Genomic DNA, 26,825 nt, shown 5'->3' with positions numbered 1-26,825 from the left:
CCACACACAGAACTCTTGCTCGAAGTGAGGTGTCCATGCCTTTTCACTAGGGCCATGTCATGTCTCAGTTGGTCACAAGTGTGAGGTTCCGAACGCATGCGCAACCAGTCTACCTTTTCACGATCGTTTATCTTGTTTAAAACAAAAGCAAACAAAAAAGCCAAAAAATAACAACAACTAAAACAAAAAAACAAAACAAAACAAAACAAAAAAACTCTCCGTAAGGTGTAAAAGCTTTCTAAATCGTCTGTAAAACTAGATGTTTGCCTTCCACAGGAGGACATCGTGATACGCTTCATGACAGGAAGAATAATTTCAAAAACGAAACGAACAACAGAGCGAGGTGGAGTAACCGGATGTTGATTGTATGTCAAGGTCACTAATCGTTCCAGACAGAAAGTTGGCAGTGAGTTCTTTGAGCAGTGGCGTAAGGTAAGTGTTTACACACTCTTGTCTGTAAATGCGGATAAAATAGTGAATACATTTGTAGCCAGTATTATCTGAAGCAAAGCAAGGGAGTTCCGCTAGGGCGTGAGCGCGCACGGCCGAACAATTTTGTTTGGTAAAGTGCTTGTGCAGTAGTTAACCCATTATTTTATGGGGCATCCAGGGGAAAAAATTACAGTTGATGGCATTTTCATGCGTAGTTTTGTAATTTCTGATATTTACAAAAGAGAATGGCAGCCAGAAGGATAGGGGTTGAAATTTTCATGAAATGGTTAGAAATATTTGTCATTGTACGCCCTCAGCATGAAGGAGACAACCTTCATGTACAACCTAGATACTGATATATTTGTATTGCTTTTTATCACAACAGATTTCTCTGTGTGAAATTCGGGCTGCTCCCCCCAGGGAGAGCGCGTCGCTACACTACAGCGCCACCCATTTTTTTGTATTTTTTCCTGCTTGCAGTTTTGTTTGTTTTTCCTATCAACATACTTCAGGAAGTGGACATAAACCCATACTTAGGAACCCTGATATCTGATGACCTCAAATGGCATGAACTTGGCACACATGCCACCAAGAAAGCAAACATCACCTTAAACTTCCTGTAGCGTAAACTACTCCAGTGTCCCATGCACAGCAGAAGAACTGCATACCTCGCCCTCATTAAATCCGTCATTAAATATGGGGTGATTGTAATGGACCCATACCATTAAGGCGACATCCGACAGACTAGAGCAAGTGCGTCCAACATCGTGCTGCCCGCTTCTTAACAGGGGACTACTGCTCAAGGCAGAGAGCAATATGACAACCATGCTGCAGGGCCTCCAGTTACATAGCCTACAAGACAGATGTCGAGGCCTCAGGCTGACTTTCTTCACTTGAGTGGTGGAGGGGTCAGTAGCAGCAGTCCCATCAGATAGGTTTTAAAACAACATAAATAAAGCAACCACCATATGCAGCCTTGATGCTATTGTGACTGTATCATGCAAAACATTGTTGAATACTCAGCTATTAACAATAGCATATTTTTTGTAGTGCCACCGTCTAACACTGAACAATATAATATTCCTTTTTATGAGAACAACAGTGGAGTTGAATAATCTGTCTGAAGACAACATCAAGTCAGCTGGCTTCAGGCAAACAGCCCAGAGTCAACACCACTAGGCTATTCCTGTGCGCAAACCTCTCCCACCCCCCTTGCAGTTATAGTCAGTCTTGGCTTCAGCAGTGTTCTCACCCAGATCCAGACCCCCATTTATTTAAAAATTTTCACAAATTACCTATATATTAGCGTTAGTTAAAAGGTGTTGACTAATTGTGTGTGATTGTAGAAAAGGAATTGTATAAGGTGCTCTGCATTATCATCAGCAGTTTAAGTTGAACACATACCAGAGAAATGATGGCAGAGAAAATAAAACACTCAATACTTGCAGAGACATATCTACCAGACAATGATGACTTTCTCCTTTCCATCTTTCAAATCCTGTATCTCTTGAGATACTTTTCAAATCCTCACTGATCATTTGAATTCAAAGATGCACCTGAAAGGCAAGTGCATATACAGTAATGAATAGATAAATGTAATTTAAGTGGTTTTAATTTTGAGCTGTTTTATATGATTTTTAACTTTACAACATTGCTTATGCGATTTATCATTTGTGTGCAGGTTTTGCTGCGAGGATGACGATCACAAGGTTCCGCACACTGGTTTCAACTCATTGGCTTCGTGATCAATTGTTTGATTTGGGAAGCGTTCATAAATCATCAGCACTGCGGATTCTGGATGCTTCAACCACGTTTGACCCAGCGGAGGATGGGTACAAAGAATTCTATTTACAGTGAGTCAATATCTTTTCTTTTTCTTTTTTTTTTTATAGATATTTTTGATTAGTTTATTAAATTGATAAAGTAATTCTTAGAATTCCAGCTGAATGTTAGGGTGTTATGACAGACAGAGACTGTACATCCAACCACCACCCCTGTTTCATGGGGTAGTGTTACAAAGCTATTTACAGGAAAGAGAAATACAACGGTAATAAATGATAATTTATATATATGAATGGAAGTTAGTCATTTTGGGAATGCGTGTGCATATCATGGAGGAATAACTAAGCAAAGGGGCTTAATCAGTATGTGTTAGCTATTTTTGGCAGAGATGTAATGTGACAGGCAGTCTCCAGTATCCAGTAACGTCACTGGGGTTTTAATTTACTGCCGACTCTCTTATTCAGTAGAGTGATTGAATCACTCAGAGAGCTTGGGGTGGATAGGGAATGAAAAAAAAAAAAAAATTTTTTATGGATATCTTGACCAACACACAGAAATTTTTATAAGTGAATCTTAAGCACAAGATGAATGTAAAGGAGGTTTGTGGCGGTGATGTATGTTTGTGCATCAGCTGTATGGAAGCCCTGTTGCATACGTAGTCCCACAATGACAATCACTGCATGTGGAGTTCTTATTTGATGACGGCACAAAAACGCATACCAAGCACTTAACTGTGAACATTGTTTCAGTTCATGAAAATGTAGTACTTACCTTTCAGCTATCTCTTACAAGTCTTGAGTCTGGCCAGCATATTTCTTCAGTCATTGAAATCAGCTGAGAAAGCCCAGAAAGAGTCTTTTCCATGTAGAAGAAGTCTGCACATCATTGGTTTTTAGATGATGCCATTAATTTGATTGATAATGTCTATTGCTTGTCTACACATACACACAAATATATGTGTATATATGTATGGCTGAGTAGTATGCTACTGATTAGCACTGCCAGCTACATAGAAAATTTAGAGCTGCCTCTGAGTAATGCCTTTGCAGAAAGGCAGAATTGATAATGCATATGTGCATGAGTGGATGAGCATATAAATTGTATTTTAGTGCACTTTTCTTCTTATCAGAAGATTTCATCTCAGTTTGATTGATAGCACTCCACCCTTCCAGGTCTCACATCCCTCATGCTGTCCACTTCAATCTCCACAAGGTGTGTCCATCATCTCCGTCTTCTCTTGCCAAGTTCCCAGTACCTGACGTCAACCGATTTCAGGACTATGCTGAAGATTTGGGCATCTCCAACAACACTCATGTTGTGACCTATGATCGAACCAACATTGCCTTTGCATTAAAAACATGGTGGCTGTTCCGGGTGAGTGTTTTGTTTTATTCATTGCTTTCGTTGTGCTTGTTTGTTTCTTGCCATAAATGTGTATGTCTCATTTGAAGTAATGAATCTGATGCCTGTAATTCACTTCTGTGTGTGTGTGTGTGTGTGTGTTTCTGTGTGAAATCTGAAAGTTTGTTGTTTATTGAACAATGCCATTTGTGTGAATGATAAAACTTTCAGATGAAAACACACTGACATGGATTATCATTCATTTTTGATGGACAAATTTGTCTCCAGTGACTGACAGTTGTTTGTAGACATGGCCTTGGAATGAACATGGCATAATCGTGTACAAGTGCGGGTAGTTAATGTTCAAAAGATTATTGCAATCCAAGTTGTGATGGCTTCTGTTTAAATGAAAAAAACAACTTGTTCCATTCATTCCTACATTTCATGTGTACAATGTGATCACCTGTTAATTAGTTTACAATGTTATGACCTTGATACCTGTGTTCCAGTTGTTTGGCCACACTAAAGTGTCTGTGCTGGATGGAGGCTTTGACAAATGGCTGGTGGATGGGTTTGAAGTGAGCTCAGAAATCCCAGAAATAAAGGTCAGAGGGATACCGCTACTGTAGTAGAATAAGTGGTTGTGAGCATTCTATAATTCTGTTGTGATCGTATCATCTGCTTATTTCTCTGTATTTGTTTTATAGTTGTTGTTTTTCTGCTCAACATTGGTGGTGGGTTTTTTTTTTATCATTACCGTCTTGCCTCAACTTGTGCACACATATGCAGGTACTGTGCACTCATACACACAGAAATACATACACGCACACATGCATGTACGCACACGCGTGTGCACACGCACGCACACACACACACATACAGACACAGACAGACAGACAGACACACACACACACACACACACACACACACAAATATATGCATACACATATCAAGAAAGAATTATTTATATAATACACATGTTGTCAGGAAAAAAAACAATCCTTTAGTTGTAATGCTTGCTGTAGATAAAGTTGTTTTGCTTGAAATTTTTCTTTTGATTGCCAACATCATCTGAAAGGATTTTCTGCAAAACATATACTTTTTTTTCGTCTTCTTTTGTAAATCAAAAGATGGAGTACACAAGAACACCATATTTCAGTGATACTTGGTCTGCATGGGACAACAAATGAGGACTGGAACACACAAACAAGATTTTAAAAAATTCCTTTTTGTTTCTAGTTCAAGTCTTATGAGTAAAGCTAACAGAATACTGCCACATACACGGATCATACTTTTGGCATGATGTTCCTCTCTGTCATTAATCAGGTTTCAGCAGAATACGCATGAAAATGCTGTGGCAGAAAAAAGTCAGAAAAAAGGTTTAAGCAAAATAATGTTTGTTGTTATTTCTATGTGGTCAGTATGTTTATATATATATATGTATATATATATATATATATATATATATATATACACACACACATATATATCATGTATAAGTATATTCCGAATGAAATGTGTTGCAGCGGTCCAGTTTCCAACCAGCATTTAACCCATCACTGTTGCAAAACTTTGAGGACATTGAGGAGAATCTCAAGACCCGTGAGAAACTGCTCATAGATGCCAGGGGTTCTGACATGTTCCTGAATTCAGAAGATGAGGATCGAGGTAAAGTACTGATCTGTGTGTTCCACACCACCTCGGACTAATCCGGTCCTGCAAAAGCACTTGCAGCTTGTGCTGACATGGTGTGAAGAAAATAAAATTTGGAAAGGGAGAAAAAAATCCATTTTGAACATCAGTGTATAGCAGCTGTTTATTGTTTCCATTGTTATATTTGTTTATGTGTTGTTGTTGTTTTTTAATGTATTTATGATTGATGTAGATTTGAATTTCTGTATCAGTTATGTCTTATTAGTTTTTCCACATTATTTTCCTGCAGTATAGTTGTACATCGGAAGAAAAATCAGGAGAGGAGGTAAAGGTTTGTTTATAATGTTACAATTTTCAGTTTTTGAATTTAATGTCATGCACACTTTAGTTAGGGAATATAGTTTATGTTAAAATAAAATCATGCACACTTATGCTGCGGAATGTATAGTTTGTATTTTTATTTGTATTTGTGTCATGTACACTAAAGTCGTGGAACATAGTTTATATTTATATCATGCACACCTTAGTTGTGGAAAATAGTTTATATTTATGTCATGCACATCTTAGCTGTGGAACATAGTTTATATCATGCTCACTTTAGCTGTAGAACATTGTATTTATGTCATGCTCATTTTAGCTGTGAAAAATAGTTTTTTTTATATGTCATGCTCATTTCAGCTGTGGAACATAGTATATATTTATGTCATGCTAACTTTAGCTGTGGAACATAGTTTATATTTATGCCATGCTCATTTTAGCTGTAGAACATAGTTTATATTTATGCCATGCTCATTTTAGCTGTGGAACATATTTTATATATATGTCATGCACACTTTAGCTGTGGAAAATAGTTTTTATTTATGTCATGCTCATTTTAACTGTGGAACGTAGTTTATATTTATGTCATGCACACTTTTGCTGTGGAACAAAGTTTATATTTATGACATGTTCACTTTAGCTGTGGAACATAGTTTATATTTGTGTCATGCTCTCTTTAGCTTTGGAAGATAGTGTTCAGCCTGATTTAACAAACAACATAACATTAATCATTGGTATATCTGATAGTAGCAAAAGCATCGGTCTAAATTTTGGCAGAATAAGGTCCATTCCAGATGCACTTGATCCTAATATAATTGTAGTTCTCCTTGGTAAAGGTAAGCAATGACCCTCAAATAATCACTTACTTTATTTTTAGTCAGTTCTTTTCTTTTTTTTCTTTTTTCTTTCTTTTTTTTTTCTTTTTTTTATACAAAATGTTACCAGTTTTATACTAAACATTATTTTTTGTAAAGCATGGAAAACAGAGAACCATCCCTTTATTGCATATTGACCACCAATCATTGTTTGATGGTGTGATACATGTTTACGTGCTGCGCTTTAACACATGACTTTACAGTTGCTGAGCTTTTCCATGCTTTTAGTCAGGGATGTGGAGAGAAGGAATGTGAACTTCTGCAGCTTGCCCTGAATCTCTGCAATGAGGAACCTGGTCAGTTGCTAAGTGAGCATTCACTTCAGCTGACACTTCCAAAAGAAAGACATCAAGTTATGATCATGCCCTCATGTCAAAAGCTGTAGTGTTTGCAATGGAAAGTTGAAATCTTTCATGTTCTAATGAAGAGTCAGTATAGTTATTATTTAGCAGTCTACATATCGCACCATGTATACAGTGTGAGTGTGGCTGTGTTTATATGGTCTGATAAAAAGAATTTTAAAATGAAAAAAGGGGAGGAGTAGGAAAAATGTTAAGTTATAATGATTGTTACAGCTTTATTTTTCATTTTGTTGATGTTGATGCAAATCATGTGCAGAAACATTTTGTGAAATTATTGGTTATTTTCCTGAATATTGAGTCTCTATATGGATTTGACTGAATGCAGTGACACCTTGAGCTACTGATACTGATACTGATACTGATTCTCTCTGCGTTCTTCCGCTGTCTTACCATCATCTCACCAATGAGAGCAACCACTGAGAGAAGGGAGATCATTTTAAGCTGGTCTGTTTTGATCAACCCAACTGTGCTTTTACTAACCTGCAAATAAGACACTCATTAGCCTTAATGTTACCTTAAACATTTCTGTGTGAGTTAATTTCTCACCCACTACCTCCCTTCAAAAAGGACTTAACATTTTTACTGGTTTGCTTTTACATCAGGCTTGTTGGAATTATGTGAGAAATTGAATCAGTTTTGTGTCTTCTTACCATATGCTTTCAGCCAATCATAGAAGACCATCTGCATGTAAATCAAAACGTGTCCAACCAGTGTCCACTTATCTAATCACACTGTTGGCACCCTCAACTGAGTATTCATAAATGATTATCAACAAGTGAAACAAACATTGAGGAATAGAAGGGGATCAGTGGACAGATTATTTTGTTTGTACATGGACAAATACAGTAATGACAGTCACCATTGCGTTTGTTTTTAAAGACAGCTTGTAATGTGACTTTGGTGCTTTTTTTTTTTTTTTTTTTTTTTTTAATATATAAAACATGATGTGCATTTGTTCCTCTGAAGAGAAAATGCAGCTTGTCTTTTTCAAGCATGTTTTATTAGAGATACCGCCCCCTTGCCCCGTCAACAAAATTAGGAGACCCAACATGAAATTAGGAATTTTGTCTGAAACAATACAAATCGTTTTGTTTTGCAGGAGGTCATATACCAGGTTCCAAGAATATCCCTTATACCAGTTTGTTTGAGGAAGATGGCACATTTAAGCCAGCTGCAGAACTAAAAAGTGGTATGTAATGAATACATATTTCCTTTTTTCCCTCCAGTGATTCTTTAAAGGAAGAGGATATACTGTTCAAAGACTGTTTTCTGTTTGGCATGTGGACATTTTTGAAGATGAAACGTAACTCCAAAAAAATGTTTGTGTCATCTACTTGCTTTTCTGTTATTCTCCAATGGTGTGTCTAAATGTTTTGCTGATGAACTAACAGAAGGATACTTTGTTATACTGAACACTTATGAGGACACACAGTGTTTCAGTTTGTTTAAATTGTCATCATCATTTTTTATCTAGTTTAAAAAAAAAAAAAAAGAAATGTTTTTGTCTATGCCTGTGAAGTTCAGAGTGTGCGTTTTGATTGTGTGTTTACTGTTAAGTGGCCATTCTCTCACTTGTGTATGCTTTGATTTGTGTTGACTGCAGAAAGAGTCTTGTAATCAAGGCCATATATTTTTGACTGTTTTGATAAGCTCTGTAGTGAGTGGGGTATCAGGAATGGTATATTTAGATATTGCCACCCTATTACAAGAGAAAAGTGATATCATATGATGCCATTTAAATAGACAGATACATACACCAATCTATATTATGTGTATACCAATCTTGATGGGTTTTTTTGGTTTAAATAATCTTTAATTGTTCAAGAGTACACATGATTACAATACAAACAAAGACAACAGAGCATCAACAAGCTTAAAGCTTGTACTGTGCTCACAACGTTGCACTTCAATTTTAACATGAACCATATTGTCAATTGTATTAAATTACATTCATAAACAGTAAGTAATGAAATAACGAAATAAAACAAAACAAATGATACATAATATAAGTAAAACAATGCTAATATCATGGGTTTTTTTAAGTATATAATTTTTACAAATACAGAAGTCGCTTCCTTTTCAGATGAAAAATTCACAAAATGTGAACAGTTTCAAAAATCCAGACAAGTATTTAGAATTAAAACCATACCAGTTTTAATGACTAAAACTATTATTGGAAGATGGACATTTAATGCAGATTAAATGTACAAAATGAATGTGCAAGATAGGTCATGTTGTGCCAATGCTTGTATTGTCAGACCCTACTTCTGCCAATGTTTGAATGAGTTTTGGCACATGTGAAGACTGTTAATTATTTTTGTTAATCTCCGCCAGTGTCTTCCACCATCTTCTGCACTTTTTGAAGACTGAATCCAGCCTTTGCAGACATATGACTGACGATTCTTATACGTGCAAAGGATGACTCCAGTCTTTGCTTACACTCAGACGATGGTTTGATTACGCATACTGTGACGTGACCTACTGGTGCAGGCAACGGAAGGGGTCTGAATTCCTGTCCTGTCCAGTCTGCGTTTATCATACAATGTTTGCCTTGCGCTGCAAGTTTTCCTGATTGCATGGTTGTAGATCCGCGGATTGTGTTTTGTGCTGGCAGCGTTTGACGCAGCTGGAGTGGACCTGGGACAGAAGCTGGTGGCCACCTGCCTGAGGGGCATGACAGCCTGTGGACTGGCTGCTGCCGCCCACATCCTGGGCAAGGAGGTCGTCCCTGTCTATAACGTATGTGCTCTTTTTTGTCTTCTTTATTATTATTTTTTTTTCCTCAAAGCACAATTCACAGTTTACAAAGTAGGTTAAATGATGTTGTTTTTTAAGAAATACCTGCTTCATTCGTTCGACACACACCAAAAACAGACCAGTATTAAATCAGGGTAAGAAAAGAGAGAGAGAGGGGGGAGGAACAGTGAGAGGGGTAGACATATGTGCTTGTAGATCTGGTTTTGTCTTATTAACCAGTGGAAATGGTGTTAAAATATTTGTAAATAATGCTAAAATATTTGCAATTGTATTGAACACAACAACCAATTGCAATTATGTTGTTTTTATCCACTGTCATGTTGCTCAAAACATGAATACTGTAAGTAAACACTCACACACACACGCACGCACGCACGCACGCATGCACGCACGCACGCGCACTTTCACCTGTAAACCCATCACACAATATTACAACACAAAAATTAATTGTAAACAGTGTTTCAGCTTAAAACTTTTATCTGGAGGTATTCATAGTACATAAAAACCATAAAATGAAGGTTTCTACATCTACTTCCACCATGACCCCACCCCCTATCTGTTGATGTACTTTGCAGCATGTAATCATCATCGGGATAACCAGATTCACTTCATTTAATCAAAAACAACATTACTTTTGTTTTCTGTCACATTTTTGTTGTTGCTGTTGTCGACGTTATGTGGAAAATCAAACTGAATTCTGGCCCCTTCTTCAGTGCTGTTCATCCTGGCAGCCATGTTGACAGGCTTAACAACCTTTTCTTTACACAGAAAATGCCTCAAAATCAAGCTAAAATGTGTTTTGTCATTGCTTTGAAAACGCATCAAGGCAGTTGTCATTTGTGAGGAAGTGAACATGCTTATGTGAATAGCTGGACTGTTAACTCACTCACTACTAAAGCTCGGATATATTGGCATTTAGAAGTGAAAGGCTCAACTGAAACTATAGACCTTAAATCCCCATATCTTTACATGATTTTGAACCGTGTGTCAACTCCAATTCTAAATCCTAAAAGAAATGCAGATTTTTGTTTAATCTGGAGCAAGAATATCATTCATGGCCCATTCTGCTGAACTGTAGCTGTATCGTGCACTCAGTAAATAAAATACATGTCCAGTTGTGTGTCAAGCCAGAATGGTTTTTGCAGAGCAAATTGATTGTCATTGCTGTATAGTATGCCCTCTCAGCTGGCAAGTACTGCAGTGAACGGAACAGTGTGCTTTCCCTGATCAGCTACATCCTGACATGTAATAGCCGAGTGCTTCATGTTTGGGGCTTTTGATCTGAGGGTCCCGGGTTTGAATCTTGGTCATGGTACTTGTTGAATTATGCGTGAAGATTTTTCTGATCTCCCATGTCAACAGATGTGCACACCTGAACTGTGCTTGTGTGCATACGCATGCAGAAGATAAGATATGCATGTTGAATATCCTGTAATCAGTGGGTTGTAGAAACAAGAGCATACCCAGAATGCTCACTCCCAAAAATGGACGCAAAAGAAGCTGCAGCCTGGGTTGTCAGTTTGCATTGTTTTTCTGCTGTCATTCCTCTCCTGTAAAATGTTCACCTAAAAAAAAAAAAAAAAAAAAGAAAAAAAGCCAGATTACTTTTTGTTCAAATGTTGTGAACATTGTTATCAAACCCATTGGAGACCAGTGTTCACTGAAACCTGTTTATTCCTGCCTCGATCCAGTTAGAAGCATCCAGTGTTTTTCCCTTTTTTCCTCCAGTGCCTGCACTTTACAAGCTGGGCATGATGCATTATACTTTGATATCTGTCTCATCTTGACACCAGTACAAAGTTGTTTGTGTTGAATTATGTGGTCATGGTCACTGGCATCTTGTTATCTGTGAAGACCTTTCTGCATGTGCAGACACTGACAGCAGGTGGCTTGAGGTGCTTGAGAGTGTATGTTTTCTGCTCTATAATGCATGCACAGTGTATATTTTGTGTTCCGTAATGCATTTTTTTAATTTTTTTTTTTTACTCCCTGCTGTCTCTGGTTTGTCCTCAGGGATCTTTTAGGGAATGGGGCCAGCGAGCAAAACCGGAACAGATAGCAACAGGCAACCAGGTAGCAAAGAAATGAGGCACCACAGCTGTACTGACATCTCAGCACTGTTCCACTGCCCAGGGTGCTGTTTGGACAGTGTTGTGTGGAGTCTGTTTGGATCAGTAGGGACAATCGTTGTGGGCCAGTCACCCCCCTCCAGTGCCTTGGTGCTCTGTGCAGATTTGTTATTTCTCTCACACATGTACAGATAGTATTGTATTGTGTTGTATTACTCTTTTTGTCAGAACAGATTTATCTGTGTGAAATTCGGGATGCTCTCCTCAGGAAGAGCGCATCGCTACAATGAGAGCGACACCTTTTTTTTTTCCTGCCTGCAATTTAATTTGTTTTCCTGTCAAAGTGGATTTTTCTACAGAATTTTGCCAGGGACAACCCTTTTGTTGCTGTGGGTTCTTTTACATGTGCTAAGTGCATGCTGCACACAGGACCTCGATTTACCGTCTTATCTGAATAACTAGTGTCCAGGTCTAGTGGAGGGCAGAAAATACTGGCGACTGGGATTCAAATCATTGTGCTCAGATTCTCTCGCTTCCTAGGCAGATGCATTAATCTAGACCAACATAAATCAAAGAAGAGCTTGTCCAGCACAGACATCAAGGACCAGACGTGCACACACAGAATCACCATTGGGTCTTCACGCATGCTGTGTAATAACTGTAACACCATTGTGTTGGGATAGCATTTAGCCTGGAATAACAAGTCATATTCATGTTTTATTTGTTTGCTTGCTTGTTTTGAAATTGTATTAGGTTGGTGCAATTACTGTGTCATACATGAACTGGATCATGGAGGATCTCGCATGCAATGCTGGCGCACAAATCAAAGACAAAATGTTGATGTTACTCAGATGAATACTAGTTCATATTTACAAGAAGGCTGTATCTCCAGCCTTACCAGTCAGCCTTTTCTGTTTGCTGTTATGGTGTTGTTTGATTTGGGATTATACTGCTTTTCATTCCTGCTTTTGTTGATGAATTAAGTATACATTGATTTTTTTGTTTTTTCAGCATTTCATGAGTTAACATTTGCAGTTGCCAAGGCCTCACTCATGCTCTGGCTGAGATTTAGTGCATTATTGGTTTAGAAACAAACGTGTAAATGTGATGTTTAAGAGGCTGTGTTGAAATCCTGACCGGTTCAGAAGTAGGTTTTTGAAGTGTTCAACAAGATTGAGGCATGTGATGTTTCATTTGTGACATATTTTGATCGAACACAAGAGAAGAAAATTGTGTATTTAAGCTGATTGTAATTTTTTCTCCCACTTACATTTTTTTTTCTTTTTTTTTTTTTTTTTTTTATTATGAAAGCTGAAGTATTTGTATTTTTTTCTCCCACTTTTTATTATGATCTCCCCACAGACCGTCACATCAGGCTGGTTCCGTTACATTCCAGGTACCAGCTGTCACAGGAAGCCATCAGTGTCAAATTGCCTTTGGCCACACATCCAAAGGAGATCTTGCACTGCTGCTAAGCTACGTGGATTACATCCAGTAGTGCCTGTGCTGATTAACATATATATGAATCACTGCCTTGCTAGGTCCACGAGTGACAGCACCGCTTTGTTGCTGAGTCCAGTTGTCAGCAACCTCTCTGGGTGAAGAGGAGTCCACCAATGAAAGCCTGTGAGCCTAGAAAACCTTGACACATGCATTTTTGTAACACCCGTATACTAACTCAAATGTTAAAAAAGAAATCAAGATGGAAACTAAAACTGGGGTCATGATTTGCAGGTCCTTAAGAGCCCCAGTGAATGAAACTCAATAGTTTGATTAATTTTATCACCAAGATATATCCAGGAAGTGAATGAAGCTCAACTATTTGATTTCTTTTTTTTCCCCAAGATGTGTCTAGGAAGTAAATGGAACTCAGCCGTTTGATCCCTTTTTTTTTACCCAAGATGTGTCTAGGAAGTAAATGGAACTCAGCCGTTTGATCCCTTTTTTTTTTTACCCAAGATGTGTCTAGGAAATAAATGGAACTCAGCCGTTTGATCCCTTTTTTTTTTTACCCAAGATGTGTCTAGGAAGTAAATGGAACTCAGCCGTTTGATCCCTTTTTTTCCCCCAAGATGTGTCTAGGAAGTAAATGGAACTCAGCCGTTTGATCCCTTTTTTTCCCCCAAGATGTGTCTAGGAAGTAAATGGAACTCAGCCGTTTGATCCCTTTTTTTTTTACCCAAGATGTAACCAGAAAGTGAGTGAAACTAAACTGTATGGTCCCCTTCCGTTTTTCCTAAGATATGTCCCGGAAGTGGATGAAACTCAACAGTTTGCCCATTTTTTTCCAAGATATATCTAGGAAGTACTTGGAACTCAACTATTTGGTCCTTTTTTTTTTCCCAAGATGTATCCAGAAACTGAGTGAAACTAAACTGTATGGTCCCTTTTTTTTTGTCCTAAGATATATCCTGGAAGTTAATGAAACTCAACTGTTTGGCCCTTTTTTATCCAGTCTGAGGTGCAGACAGCTGAGCTAAGGTCATTGTTTGTCAGGAAATTTTTGAGCATCACTAAGACTCCTATATGAAATGCGTGACATTCAGCTGTGTAGTTCAAGTCTTCCAGTTTTAGCCCACAGCACGCTAAGCTGTGAGTTCTCAGCTTCAGGTAATATCTGATTACAGGAACAAATCCACCAAAATATTGAGGTTTAAGATGGTGATTAAACTCTCGAGCTTCTAGTTATCTGTGATGCTACCACTGTGTCCTGGCGGATGGAACGGACAAATAGGACTTTGTAGCTGCTTGTGCATGTTTATGTACTTCTGATTTTGTATGTAAAAGTATGTGATTATTTTGAATTCAGAAAAAATCCTTTTGTGAGGAATGAGTGGAATGACCCATGACAGAGACAGAGTGTGGGTGAAGCTGCTGTAATGTGACTAACTGTGCCCAGTGTTTTTGTCTGACAAATTGGGCACTTTGATGGACAATGCAAGTCAGTCCTCACAAATCGGCCCCTTCCTATCTCTGTGGCTGCCTTCACCTCTACACTCCATCTCGCTCACTACGATCAGCTTCGGATCCACTCTGTTTACGCATACCCAGATTCAAGCTCTTGACTGTTGGCCGCCGTTCTTTCTCTGTCTCTGGACCTTGCAACTGGAATGAACTTCCTCTTTTGCTCCGTCAAGTCACCACACTCAGCTCTTTCAAGTCTGGCCTTAAAACCCACCTCTTCGCAAAATAGCCTCCCTTCCCTGACTCTTCCTTGTCTTCAGTTTCTCTAGTTTTAGAGTTATGCATGCGTGTGAATGACTGGTGTGAAAGTGCTTTGATTTGTCTCTGCACAAGATTCAGCGCTATATAAATACCATTATTATTATTATTATCATTAGCCCTGATATGGTGCTGTGCTGTCGGCTGGGCTCTGAGGTAAAGTAAGCGAAACTGGATACTCTGTCATCCTGTTTTGTTTTCTGTTTTATTGTCTTGATGTAAAAGACCGCTGTCAGGTGTTGTTTTTTTTCAGAGAGAATGTTTTATACATTATTTACAATGATGTGATGTTATATTTTGGGTTTTTTTTGTTATCCAGACAATTAAAATCATGATAAATTACTTAACAGAATATATATACAAGCATATAAGTTTTGAATCACTTCACATGACTGTACCAGCTAAAATGAAAACGGGTTCCCAATTCTCGTTTGGGGAAAGGGAGAGGGGGGATTCTTTCGACGCTGCACATCACTGCCATACAAATTCTAACAGTCAGAATATATGTCTGTGACTGGTAAATCATTCATTATTTAAAAGAGAGACAAACTAGTTTTATTGTCTTGATCTGAAAGAACATTGTCAGATATTTTTTTTCAGAATGTTTTATACATTGTTTACAGTAATGTGATGTTATGGTTTTTTTGGTTTTTTTTGTTATCCAGACAGTTAAAATCATGACAGATTACTTAGCAGAATATATGTGCAAGCTTTTTGCTTTTGCAGCCATAGATTGTTCCATTATGTTTTAAGATGGATTTCACTTAAACGGAATCAGAAATATAATCAGTTAGCAGAAAATAAATTCTTCATTTTTGAGTGAAAACAGTTGTCTCCATGCTGAAGGTCTTGTACAATCATTTCAGACTGGAAGCAGTCCAAACTGGCATGAATTTTCAGGTTTATGCTTTTGCTGTTGTTGAGTTTGGTTTGTTCATATACATTTTGGTCACTTGCCATCATGATTGGGACACACTTGGCTGGAGTGACAGACAGCAGGAAGCATTTGTGCAGTGAGGGACACTGTGTGTGCCAGCCTGTCTGTATCAGCTGGAAGTGTTTTTCTCCCCATGCACTGAGTGGAACACAAAGATTAAGCTAGATAAGGGCATAATGGTAAATATGCAGTGAGGGACACTATGTGTGCCAGTCTGTCTGTATCAGCTGGAAGTGTTTTTCTCCCCATGCACTAAATGGAACACAAAGATTAAGCTAGTAAAGGGCATAATGGTAAACATGTGTGGTTTAGTGATGGCGTAGAGGTAACACGTCCATCTGGGAAGCGAGAGAATGTGAGCGTGCTGGTTCGAATCACAGCTCAGCCGCCGATATTTTCTCCCCCTCCACTAGACCTTGAGTGGTGGTCTGTAAAAAAAACCCCATGGCAACAAAAAGGTTGTTGCTGGCAAAATTCTGTAGAAAAATCCACTTTGATATGAAAAACAAATAAAACTGCATGCAGGAAAAAATACAAAAAAATGGGTGGCGCTGTAGTGTAGTGACACACTCTCCCTGGGGAGAGCAGCTCGAATTTCACACAGAGAAATCTGTTGTGAGAAAAAGAGAAATACAGTACAATACCTCAGAGTCAGTAACTACTTCGTATGGCCATTGATCACTTTGATGAGTCGGTCCTTTCCTGTGCTGCAAGTTGGCATTGTGTTGCATTGGATTTAGACCAGTCCAGATTTGGGCATTTCTTGTGGTCAGTGACAGATAGGGCATAAACGGCATTTAAAAAATGTGTTGCTCACTTCACATCACACAGTTTTGTATCATGACTGTGAATCGTTGGCATGACTGTACCAGCTGAAATGAAATCAAATTCCAGTTTTTGTTTGGGGAAAGGTAGAGGGGGGATTTTTTTCACACTGCACATCATGCTGTTGTACAAACTCCAGCAGTCTGTGCCCATGACTGGTAAATCATTTTTTATTCAAGAGAGAGACAAACAGGTTTGAAAGCACAACACAGAAGAGAGGGTGAAATACGGAGCACGGAACGTGAGAAACAAAGCCTGTGATTATTGATTTTGTAGGTGGTTTGAAATCAGTCAGCAGCAGCATGTTATGTTCTAACACAAAACAGTTTTCCATTCAGCCAGATATCGTTTCACCTCTGCCACATGTAATGGATCGAATGTGGTACAAAGTCACAGTTTTAAAAATAGTTTATCGTTTCTCCCTCTCTCTCTGTCTCTGTGTCTGTCTCTGTTTCTCTGTTTATCTCTATCTCTGTCTGTTTGTCTTGCTCAATCAGTCTCTCTCATATGTCTCAGTCTCAGTCAGTCAGTCTTCTCCCTCTTTTTCTTTCCATCATGATGATGACATGCTGCTTGTTTCAAGTGACTGTGCAAGAGTGGGAGAGAACAATGGAGGAAAAATGAAAGATCATGGGTAGAAAGTCATGTGGCTCACTGAATGACAATATATGTCATCGAATGTGTGTGTTTACATTGAGGAAATCAAAATTAATGTCATACTGAAGGGACCCAATAACATCCACAAGATGATGTGGACATCAGCAGATGGTAGGACCCACAACCAGATTAATCACATCATCACTGGTAGGAGATGAAGCTCGTTGCAAGATGTGAAAGTTAAAAGGGAGCAGGATTAAGCAGTGACCACCACATTTACTCCTAGTACGTGTGTCTCTGAAACTCGGGAAAACCAGGAAAGGACAGGACACAGGCGTAAAGACTGACTCTTCAAAATTCCAAATAGAAGACCTTTTAGGTCGAACTTAAATCACTTTAAAAGTTCTTGAGAAGGACAGACTTTCCCACATCTTGCCACCTTTCACCTGGTCACTTGGCTTCAGAAATGAAATGAGAAAGGGCGAGAGACACAACGTGGAATAACATTACAAAGAGGAGGGACACCAAACGGAAACTGCACGAGACAAGATCACAGGGGCTGAAAGAACGTCTGAAGTCAAAATACTCTGAGATACAAAGCAATGAAGACACAAATTATTACACACACACACACACACACACACGTTTGATTAGATCTCATCTCGCGTATGACATGTACGCGCGCGCTCCCATGGACATAATTATTTACGTTCTTATCTGTTATGTGTTTACTTACACATTTGTTTTCATCAAACACACGCAGTCACGCACGTACGTGCACACTCACACACACGCGCGCGCGCGCGCAGGGAGGAAAGACAGGAAAATTAAGTCGGGTGTGATGAGTTGCACCTGCACTGAGGAATATTGCTCAAAAAGGCAAGCGAAAGTTTTCTGTCGGGATTATTTTGCTTTGTGGATCCTCTGCTGTGACGTGTTCATTGAATTGAAGTCGGCGACAAGCAAAACTGACGGCTGTAATGCCCATATTCGAAGCAGACTGCTGTATCTGTCAACAGCTTTTCTGATAAGCTTATGTTCATTGGCAAATAAAAGACAACAAGACTCTTTAATTGTAGCTGTTGCCATTGTCATCGAACGTTGTTCTGTTGCTGCAAGTATTATAATAACCCACAACTAGTATTGTTTGTTCAAACCCATTTTTGTTGAGCTTTTGAGACACGGAAATGAACGGATTAATGGGGCCGGGGTCTTGTTACACATTAAAAAATGTTTTTTTCATTTTTATTCTGTTTTTTAATCAACAGAAAACTACAGACATTATCTTTTATTTCATTGGTTTAGTGATAGTTTCATACATGCTGACTGCACAAATTTTGATGCTAAATCTGATCACGTAATTGATGGAAACAAAGGTGTTTGTTGTCGTTCATTTTTTCAACTTGAGACTCCCCTGCTGTTGACTGTTTTCAGTTCTTGGGACATTGTGCGTATTTCAATAAATCAGTGGTGCCAACACAATTCCATAAAAATCAGACTGTATCGAGATCAGTCAAAATATCGTGACGGGAAATCGTGGATACGGGCAGACAGATTATCCCCACTGTGACTCTTCAATAAGAACCGCCTCACAGGAACGTGGGCTGGTTTTCAATGGGTGTGAACATAAACAAATCAAGGATTAGCTGGTCATTGTCACTGCGAGCGACAGCACACACACACGCACGCACACACACACGCACGCACACACACACACGTGTACAAAAAGCAGACCCGTGATCAATAACTTAAGCCAGAACATATAACTCAAATGTCTCGATCATGTTTGCGTGCTGATTTTTCACTTGCCATGAAGTTTTCCGCTCTCACTGCTTCTGACCCAAGATGTTTCCTATTCCACACCTTTTATCCTGGCAAAAGATTGTAATTGCAGTCATGCTTCATTGGGTAACACATGATTCAGACCCGGCACCAGCAAACGTTCAGAACAAAGAATATAAACTATGTGATAGGCCCCCAATAGGTTGTACAAGTAAGGGAGTGAGAGAAACTGCTCTTCATGGTGATTTGTTTTTCAAGCGTGAAAGAGCCAGAGAGCTTCGTGCTCAGTCAGGCGTTATATACGGGACAACAGAAATCAGAGAGTGGGAGATAGGCAGGTGAGAGGATTGAAATAGGGCAGGGGCGTGTGTGGGTGTGTGTGTGTGTGTTGAGAGAGAGAGAGAGAGAGAATGTGTGTGTGTGTGTTCGTTCATTAATATACATGCCGGGTGTGCCGAATTTTCATTTAACCTGAAACGGAACGAGAGAAGTAACAGTGCAACTGTGCTTGCATATGAAGGGACGGAGGTGAGTGCGCACTGACGATTCACTGAAGGAGGGTTACAACCATTATGCAGGAAATACATCAGTCGCTCGTCATGATCCGAGGACTGGGGCGCACTTCACAGTTTCCACTTGGTCAGAAGACTTAAAGATTAACAACGATGTTACAAGTCTATCCACGTGGACTCGGTTGTTTACTAGTTACAGTGTGTGTGTGTGTGTTGTTTCCAGTGTGTGTGTGTGTGTGCGCGCGCTTGCGTGTGTGCGCGCATGCACTAGTTCACATGCGCTTTTCGTGAGTGCATGTGTATCTCAAGTATCTGTATACCTGTGTCTGTGTGCTCGGAACGCACAAGCACGCGTGTGTGTAGGCCTATGTGCCAGCCAGTGTATAAAACTGCAGGAAAGGAAAGTATTAGTTATAACTGTTCAATATGCCATCTTACATAAAAATTGTAATAAAAACCGCCAAAGTACAAGATGCATGAAACTGCACAGTCATATATGCAGTCACTTTCTGACTGACGCTGAATTGTGATGGAAGACAGGGGAGTGTGTGTCTGCCGGGGGGGAGGGGGGGTGGTGCTGGACAGGGAGAGAGAAGAGTCGGGGGACGGGTGTGTGTGTTGGAGGGGGGAGGAGGGGAGGGGGAGGGGGTTGGAGGGGTATCAGCCACCTTTATCAGTGGAAGGAAGTTAGAGCTATAAGAAAATGTGTTACGACTGCTCAGTGCAAGTTGTACTAAGACCTGCATGACCTCTGGTAGATCTGTCGACTGGAGTGGCCTAAAAATATCTCGCTGAGTGGCCAAGCTTTCTGTTTCTCAGTGCCACCGAGTTAGTCTCCCGCGAGTGCAAGAGTTTCCAGCCCCGGATACTGAACGATAGGGAACACACACACACACACACACACACACACACACGAACGCACTCAGTGCACTGCGCACGCTTCCACCCACCCACCCCTCTCACACACACACACACACACGAACACACACCATATCGTGTATCGTGTGCAACCCACACACTGCCAATTGCATTTGAAGTATTAATGAAAAGCATTCGTCAGAAACAGAGGCACAGCGCGAGATTAGAAGACCCGCTACTTGGCAACGGCCGCCGTCGCTGTACAGTTACGTCCCTTGAGTGACTGAAGTTTTCTGCCCCTGCAAGGTACGACTGCAAGAGAAGCAGACGACAGTTGAAGGGAAAAGTCAAACACTGACACACAGACAAGATGCGACGCGCCAGAACTTCGTTTGACTTCTACGAAGAGTAAGTTTGTTTTTTTGGTGTTTTTTTATATATAATTTTTTTATACCTTCTTCACTTCTTTGCCATCGAACAAGTGAACCACATAAATGTAACTGCTCAGTTTGATAGCTGGTGAGGTGGTGGTATTTTTCAGTAAAAAACATTGTATACTTTTTAAAGTGATTTTCATTTCTCCTTTCTGTTTAAGATTATCATAAATGTAGCGTGAAATATAACGCAGGAGGTGTTTTCCGCCATGGTAACTACTTTGATATGGCCAGAGTACGCCTTGATCGAAATAATATTTCAGACTAACAAAAGTGCAGTGTCAAATAATAAACATATACAGTGAATTTACTGTTGTGTGAGCCACAGTATATTGGCAATACCCATGAAGCAGACATCACACGAATTGAAGATTAACAGCCTGCTTCAATGTCATTATCACGGACGAAACGCACTGTGACACGCACACACACACACACACACCGCACACACCGGCACACGCGCGCGCGCGTGCGCGGCGTCTATCCCTGAGTCAGATGTCCGTCAGTACCTCAACATTAAAGATGCCATCTATAACAGATTGAAAATAAATACGTGCAAATAGAGTCCTCGTGTCATCATGTCACTGATAGGTTTTTAACTTTTAAGGGCGTGTTATATTGTGAGTCACCCTTCATAGTCACAGTGCTGTCTCTCGTATAGTCTTTTCTGCCAGACTTTTAGACCCGTAAGTTGAATGGGCAAAGATTCGATCTAAATACTTGGCAGTCAGACTTAGTCAGTCATATCCCCTTTCCTGAACCTATGCACACCCACGTTCAGGTCAGTGAACAACCTGTCTACGCCAGGTTAGGAGCGTGCGAACTCGGTCCATTTACCGGTAGGCCAACTCTACCTGCCCGTTGTTTTTATAGTGACGCCTCTCCATTCTCCGCCGATCTTCTGTCGTTTCGAATGGCTCTCGAACCTGTCCACCTTACCTCTCTCCACTGACCTGTATTATATGTAAACATGTATCTCAGGGCCTTCCACCTAATCCCCCCCCCTCTCTCTCTCCATTTCTCTCTCTCTCCATTTCTCTCTCTCTCTCTCTCTTCTCTCTCTCTCTCTCTCTCTGTCTGTGTGTTTAGGCCTATGTCTTTGCCCGTTTGTGTCTATGGTCGTTATGTGCATATGTCATACATATTCTGAAATTCAGAGTGAGCGAAAGGGGGAGAGGGAGAGAAAGAGAGGCCGGAGGAGAGACAGACAGAGACAGAGACACAGAGAGAGTTTTAACACATTAGTCCTGCACTGAACCGGGATTTCCAGTTGATGAAACAGCTATCGCTGAGGATGCCAAACCACCGGAACATGTCAGGAAATCGACGACACACAAGTGATTAGACACGGCACCCAATACCTTCCGACAACCGCCGAAGGGCAGTCGCTGGCTTGCTAACAACGATCGCCGATAACACGGGGAGGGAGGGGAGAAAAAATAACGAAGAAAAAGAAAGGAAGAAAGAAAGTAGTTCGCTCTTTCACTGTGGAAAAAGCAATCGTACCTCCGACTGAGCGATTACCGAACAGAAAAGAGCAGGGTGCTAGGGGTCAACAGACTGAACTCCCAGCCAGTCAGAAAGTGGGTGGAACACGGCCCCCTTTCGCGAAGGCGTGTGTGGAAGCTTCACCAGTTCCCTCTTTGACTTGCAGCATGCGCTTTGGGTATTGTGGGGCCACTACTTCTGCTTGCCTCGTCTCGTTCACAGCCTGAATAGTGTGTGATCGGCACACCACAGTCTGCCGATCAGTTTGATCATGGAATGAACCCTTACTGTGCTTTATGATCTGGCCGGTTAGCAGGATTGTTATCGAAATTTCCTTTTGAAATCATCGCCAGATCCGCCCCCCCCCCCCCCCCCTACTCCCCCTTCCCCCGACCCCCTCCTCCCTGTCTCATTATTACACACACGCAAACACACACACACACACACACACACACACACACACACACACACACACGTACATATATGAAATAGATTCACGTGGCAAATGAAGGGTACATGGACAGACTCTGAATACCACTTAAAGGGGAAGTTTGTGGGTTTGTTTCTCTGAACTTCTTAATCACCTTTTGCAGTTTGGTGGGAAGCGCTACGTAGAAATGGCTTGAAGGTGCTCGCCAATCTCACCGAGAGCAACACTAACATTTGTTTGCTGTTTAATATCATGATTGAGATCACAGTCGTGTGAGTGAGTGCGTGCGGAAGAAAACGTGTGTGTTCGGGTATTAGTGTGATACACGTGTACACTTATGTGCATGCAGACAGAAGAGGCTGGAGATAAATATCTTTCTCTCTGTCTCACCACTATAACAAGACTCACAGTCTGTAGGTATACCATAATATATTGTGCTCCGTGTACGACAAAACCAATCAACCAGCCAAGCAGTGGTTGAGAAGCTTCATCAAATAATTACTATCACAATATGTCGTCGTGCGGAAGGTGGAATGGATTCATGCACACACACACGCGCGCGCGCAAATACATTATACAGAGCGCAAATACATTATACAGAGTAAAAAGCAGACATTAAACTGAAGAAAGAACACTCTCACGCACTCAACAGCTTACTTTCTCGCTCAGCCATGCACGCATGCATGATTGCTTGCCCGGTGAGGCTTGATACAAACCCGCTCTTCCAAACAAGACTGGAAAGGAATACAAAAATCAGTCATTTATAATTCATTGAAATTCTCTTTGCGAGGGATTGGGAACGCTTGCTGTTTGGTACTGTTTCGTTGTTAGATTCACATTGATGACGATCAAACCGATACCAGAGACTTTATCAGCACGTTTTAATGTTAGTCAATACATATCCTGGAGCTGAACTACAGAGGTTTGGTTGAAAGTTTCCAGGCTTTCATTATTACGACTTGGTTTGGGAATCGGTCCAAGTACAGCCAACCCCAGCAAGATATCAGCAACCTGTACGAAACCGCTTTGTTCGAAAGCACACCAAATTTTCAGTGACTCCACCCATCCACTTAATTCAACAATGATTACTTCTTGCTGACAGGAAAGTACAGAATTGTTCAAAAAATCATTTTCCCCATCTGCTCTTGCTGAAGTGATGAATGATATGCTCAAGTAATGTTTTTTGTGTGTTTTGTTCAGTTGCCCGTCAGTGATTTGTTCATTACTGTGATGACAGGTGTGTTTTGAGTGTGTGCTATATTGTTTTTGCTTGCTGGTGTGTTTACTGGTGTCAACATGAAAGTGACGAATGGGGGTAGGCGGGATAATTGTTTCCCTGCGCGCTCGTGTGTGTGTGTGTGTGTGTGTGTGTGTGTGTGAGCGTTTGTGCCGGCGTGTACAAACGTTTGTGTGTGTGTGCGTGCGAGCATGATTAAGCGGCTTTTGATGGAAGCTGGGGGGAGGGAGTGGATTATAGTGTAGTTAAATCTTAGTTGCTGTTATAAATCTGTATGTAAAAACAATCCATCTGTTGGTGTCATGTCTTAGATTATATGTCACAAAATTCTCAGCTGAAACGTTTTTTCACACCGATGTTGAAAGGTAAAATATGTTATTCATCTAAAAAATATTTCAGTTACTTTTATGGTAAGCATTCAACTGAACCCAGATCAGCTTGTTTTTAGAATACGTGTTTGAAACATATCATCACAAAGTCTTTCGATTTAATTTAATTCGATTCTTTTTGCCCTCAGCATAGTGCAGCAGTACAATTGACGTGTACAGAATGGATACATGAGCAGGAAAAGGCTCAGTCATTCCGTTTCAAGACAATTAAATGGAAGACAAAAACTAGATTTGATCACACGGTGTTCATAACAACGGATTAAACGATAAACCGAGGGCCTGTGTGCAGCACGAATTTGGCGCAATGAAAAAGAACCCATAGCAACGAGAGCGCCAAACTCTGTAAGGAAAATCTACTGTAATAGGAACACAAATGCACACGCAAGAACTCAAGGCCTGACTAAGCGCGTTAGGTTATCCTGCTGGCCAGGCATCTGCCTAGCAGATTATGATGTGACGTATATGGATTTGTCCGAACGCAGTGACGCCTCCTTGAGAAACTGAAACTGAAACTCATCACAACAAAAAATGTTTGTCGAAAAACTTAAAGCAACTTCAACAGAAGAGACATATATAACTTCTTTTTTTTTTCTAATGATGAATTAAGTTGGTCATTATTCGTTTTTATTGATATTGTATTTTATCTCTGACGTGACGAATATTCTTTTTTCTTAATTTAAAAAGGGGTGTGTAAGAAGGGATATGTGGTCTGCTCAATATTGTGTGTTATTCAATCGCTTTCACCCCGATACTAGTAGTAATACCAGTCTCTACCGCTCGGTGTGTTCAAAGGGTTGTATGGCGCACTACTCAGCCGTCAGTGTAAAGGAGACTCTTTCATGGAGAATTTATTCAACGGCTGCAGACTTAAACGTTTCGCCGTTAATCGTTGTTTATTTCTCCGTGTGAAACTTGGACTGCTCAATTCTGGGAGAGCGTATTGCTTTAATCCGACGTCCGCACCCTTTATGTCTGTGTGAATAGGTCGCACCATAATAAAATAATAATATATTTATTTACCCACGTTATTATTTTTTTATGTGGCATTGGAGCAAAGAGAGCTGTCTTGCAGCAGCTGGTTCTTTAACGTGCGCTTCTAAAGTGTACCGCTTTATACACAAGATTTATTACCTCACATGAAAAGCTGGCGGTCAGACTAACCGCCACTCAAAGTATCAATAATGAAGGGAGAACAAAATATCTGGCCCGTGCGTGATTCAACCATGCACGCACCTGGCCACTTCAAAGACGGGTGTTATGATAATGTCGCCACACACAGACAGGACTGTGCCAGTTGTATATGATGTATGTATTTGTATAGACCTACGACTGTGGATAGCCTGGATGTTGATGGTGGTGGTGGTTGTGGTGGTGATGATGATGGTTCATGTTGTACCCTACTCTTTGAAACACGTGTATATTCACTGATCTGACTTCATGAATAACATGTAAACTAACAAGATGATATATATGCAGTCAATACTGTGGGAAAATCGAAACAGTTTAACTTTAATTGAAGCAATGTGAAACAGTAGACTGAAACATAATTGCAGTTTATACCTTATGTTTATTTCGTTTGATCTTGAAGCACATACATGAACAAAATGAGTATAGTTATACCGACCAGGCCTTTCTAATATGTGGGCGCGCATGTCTGTCTTTCTCTTTCAACTATGTGTGTTGTGTATGTGTGTGCTGCGTGCGCGTGTGCGTGCTCGCGCGATCTCTGTGTGTGTGTGTGTGTGTGTGTGTGTGTGTGAAACATTATCGTTGGTATTTTCTCGGCTGCCACAAGTGGACGCAGAATGAAACTTGGTGTGACTTAAGTTATGATCAAGTCTTTTTACTCATCCCCTTTATGAGTGATAAGCAGCGTGAGAGGTCAAAGGTCAAGGTCATTACTTGGCAGCTTGCCCCAAATCTTGCAAACGTCAGATACACACCTAGTTTCAGACTGATCGATCGGTTTAGAAATTTCAGGTGTTCCGCGACTACGTGGATTAGTCCTACTCGAAAGGTGTTTTTGCCACTCAATTACAATCGAGAGTACAAGACACGCAACACGCCTCTTTGGTCATGTAAACCAGGACCCTCTGTACTGAGCTTTCTTCGCCTGGGAGACAGCTGTAAGCTATGGACTTTGATTTCTTTACGTGTTTGCCCGATCCCTAATATATATTGTGCGTAACCATTTCATCAAATTTGGGGTTGTTTTGTAAATGAATATGACTGCTGGCATACCCCACAGTCAATGACAGATGCAGTTAAGACGAATTATGTACCGGCCCTCTTAACCTGAATTATAAAAGGGACAACGTCACATGTAAGGCTGATGTTTATGATGTTTATATTTCCACAGAATTACACCGCTGATGTTCTCCAGTGACCAGATTATACCTATATTTCCATTTGATTTTGAAACAAATGATGTTAATATTGATTACAAAAAAATGATCGCCATTGTTATCAACAGAAATTTCCAATCTGGTGAATCAAGATGTATTGTACCGAATTATTCGATATTA

At 40.2% G+C, this 26,825-nt stretch overlaps 2 protein-coding genes across 7 annotated transcripts in view; both read left to right on the top strand.

Annotated features, from left to right (window-relative positions):
* Positions 1-321: 321 nt before the first annotated feature.
* On the top strand, positions 322-15,630 carry LOC143281016 (thiosulfate sulfurtransferase-like). The gene is made up of 8 exons (XM_076585903.1): positions 322-432; positions 2,114-2,285; positions 3,387-3,588; positions 4,065-4,160; positions 5,082-5,223; positions 7,863-7,952; positions 9,378-9,502; positions 11,534-15,630. The coding sequence occupies exons 2-8, from the start codon at positions 2,128-2,130 to the stop codon at positions 11,606-11,608; spliced, it is 888 nt and encodes a 295-aa protein (XP_076442018.1). The 5' UTR covers positions 322-432; positions 2,114-2,127; the 3' UTR covers positions 11,609-15,630.
* Positions 15,631-20,532: 4,902 nt separating this feature from the next.
* Positions 20,533-26,825, top strand: part of LOC143281011 (uncharacterized) — a 24,314-nt gene continuing 18,021 nt past the window's right edge. For 3 of the 6 annotated variants that reach the window (XM_076585898.1, XM_076585897.1, XM_076585896.1), the window contains exon 1: positions 20,536-20,730. In XM_076585898.1, the coding sequence (XP_076442013.1) occupies positions 20,693-20,730 (38 nt within the window). In that variant the 5' untranslated portion in view covers positions 20,536-20,692. Of the gene's footprint in view, positions 20,731-26,285; positions 26,427-26,825 lie in introns of those variants that run through there. The other 3 variants (XM_076585892.1, XM_076585893.1, XM_076585895.1) reach the window with 3 other exon arrangements.

The sequence above is a fragment of the Babylonia areolata genome, chromosome 4 (assembly GCF_041734735.1).
Source record: "Babylonia areolata isolate BAREFJ2019XMU chromosome 4, ASM4173473v1, whole genome shotgun sequence".
Classification (NCBI taxonomy): Eukaryota; Metazoa; Mollusca; class Gastropoda; order Neogastropoda; family Buccinidae; genus Babylonia; species Babylonia areolata.
This window is presented reverse-complemented; position numbering and strand designations above follow the sequence as displayed.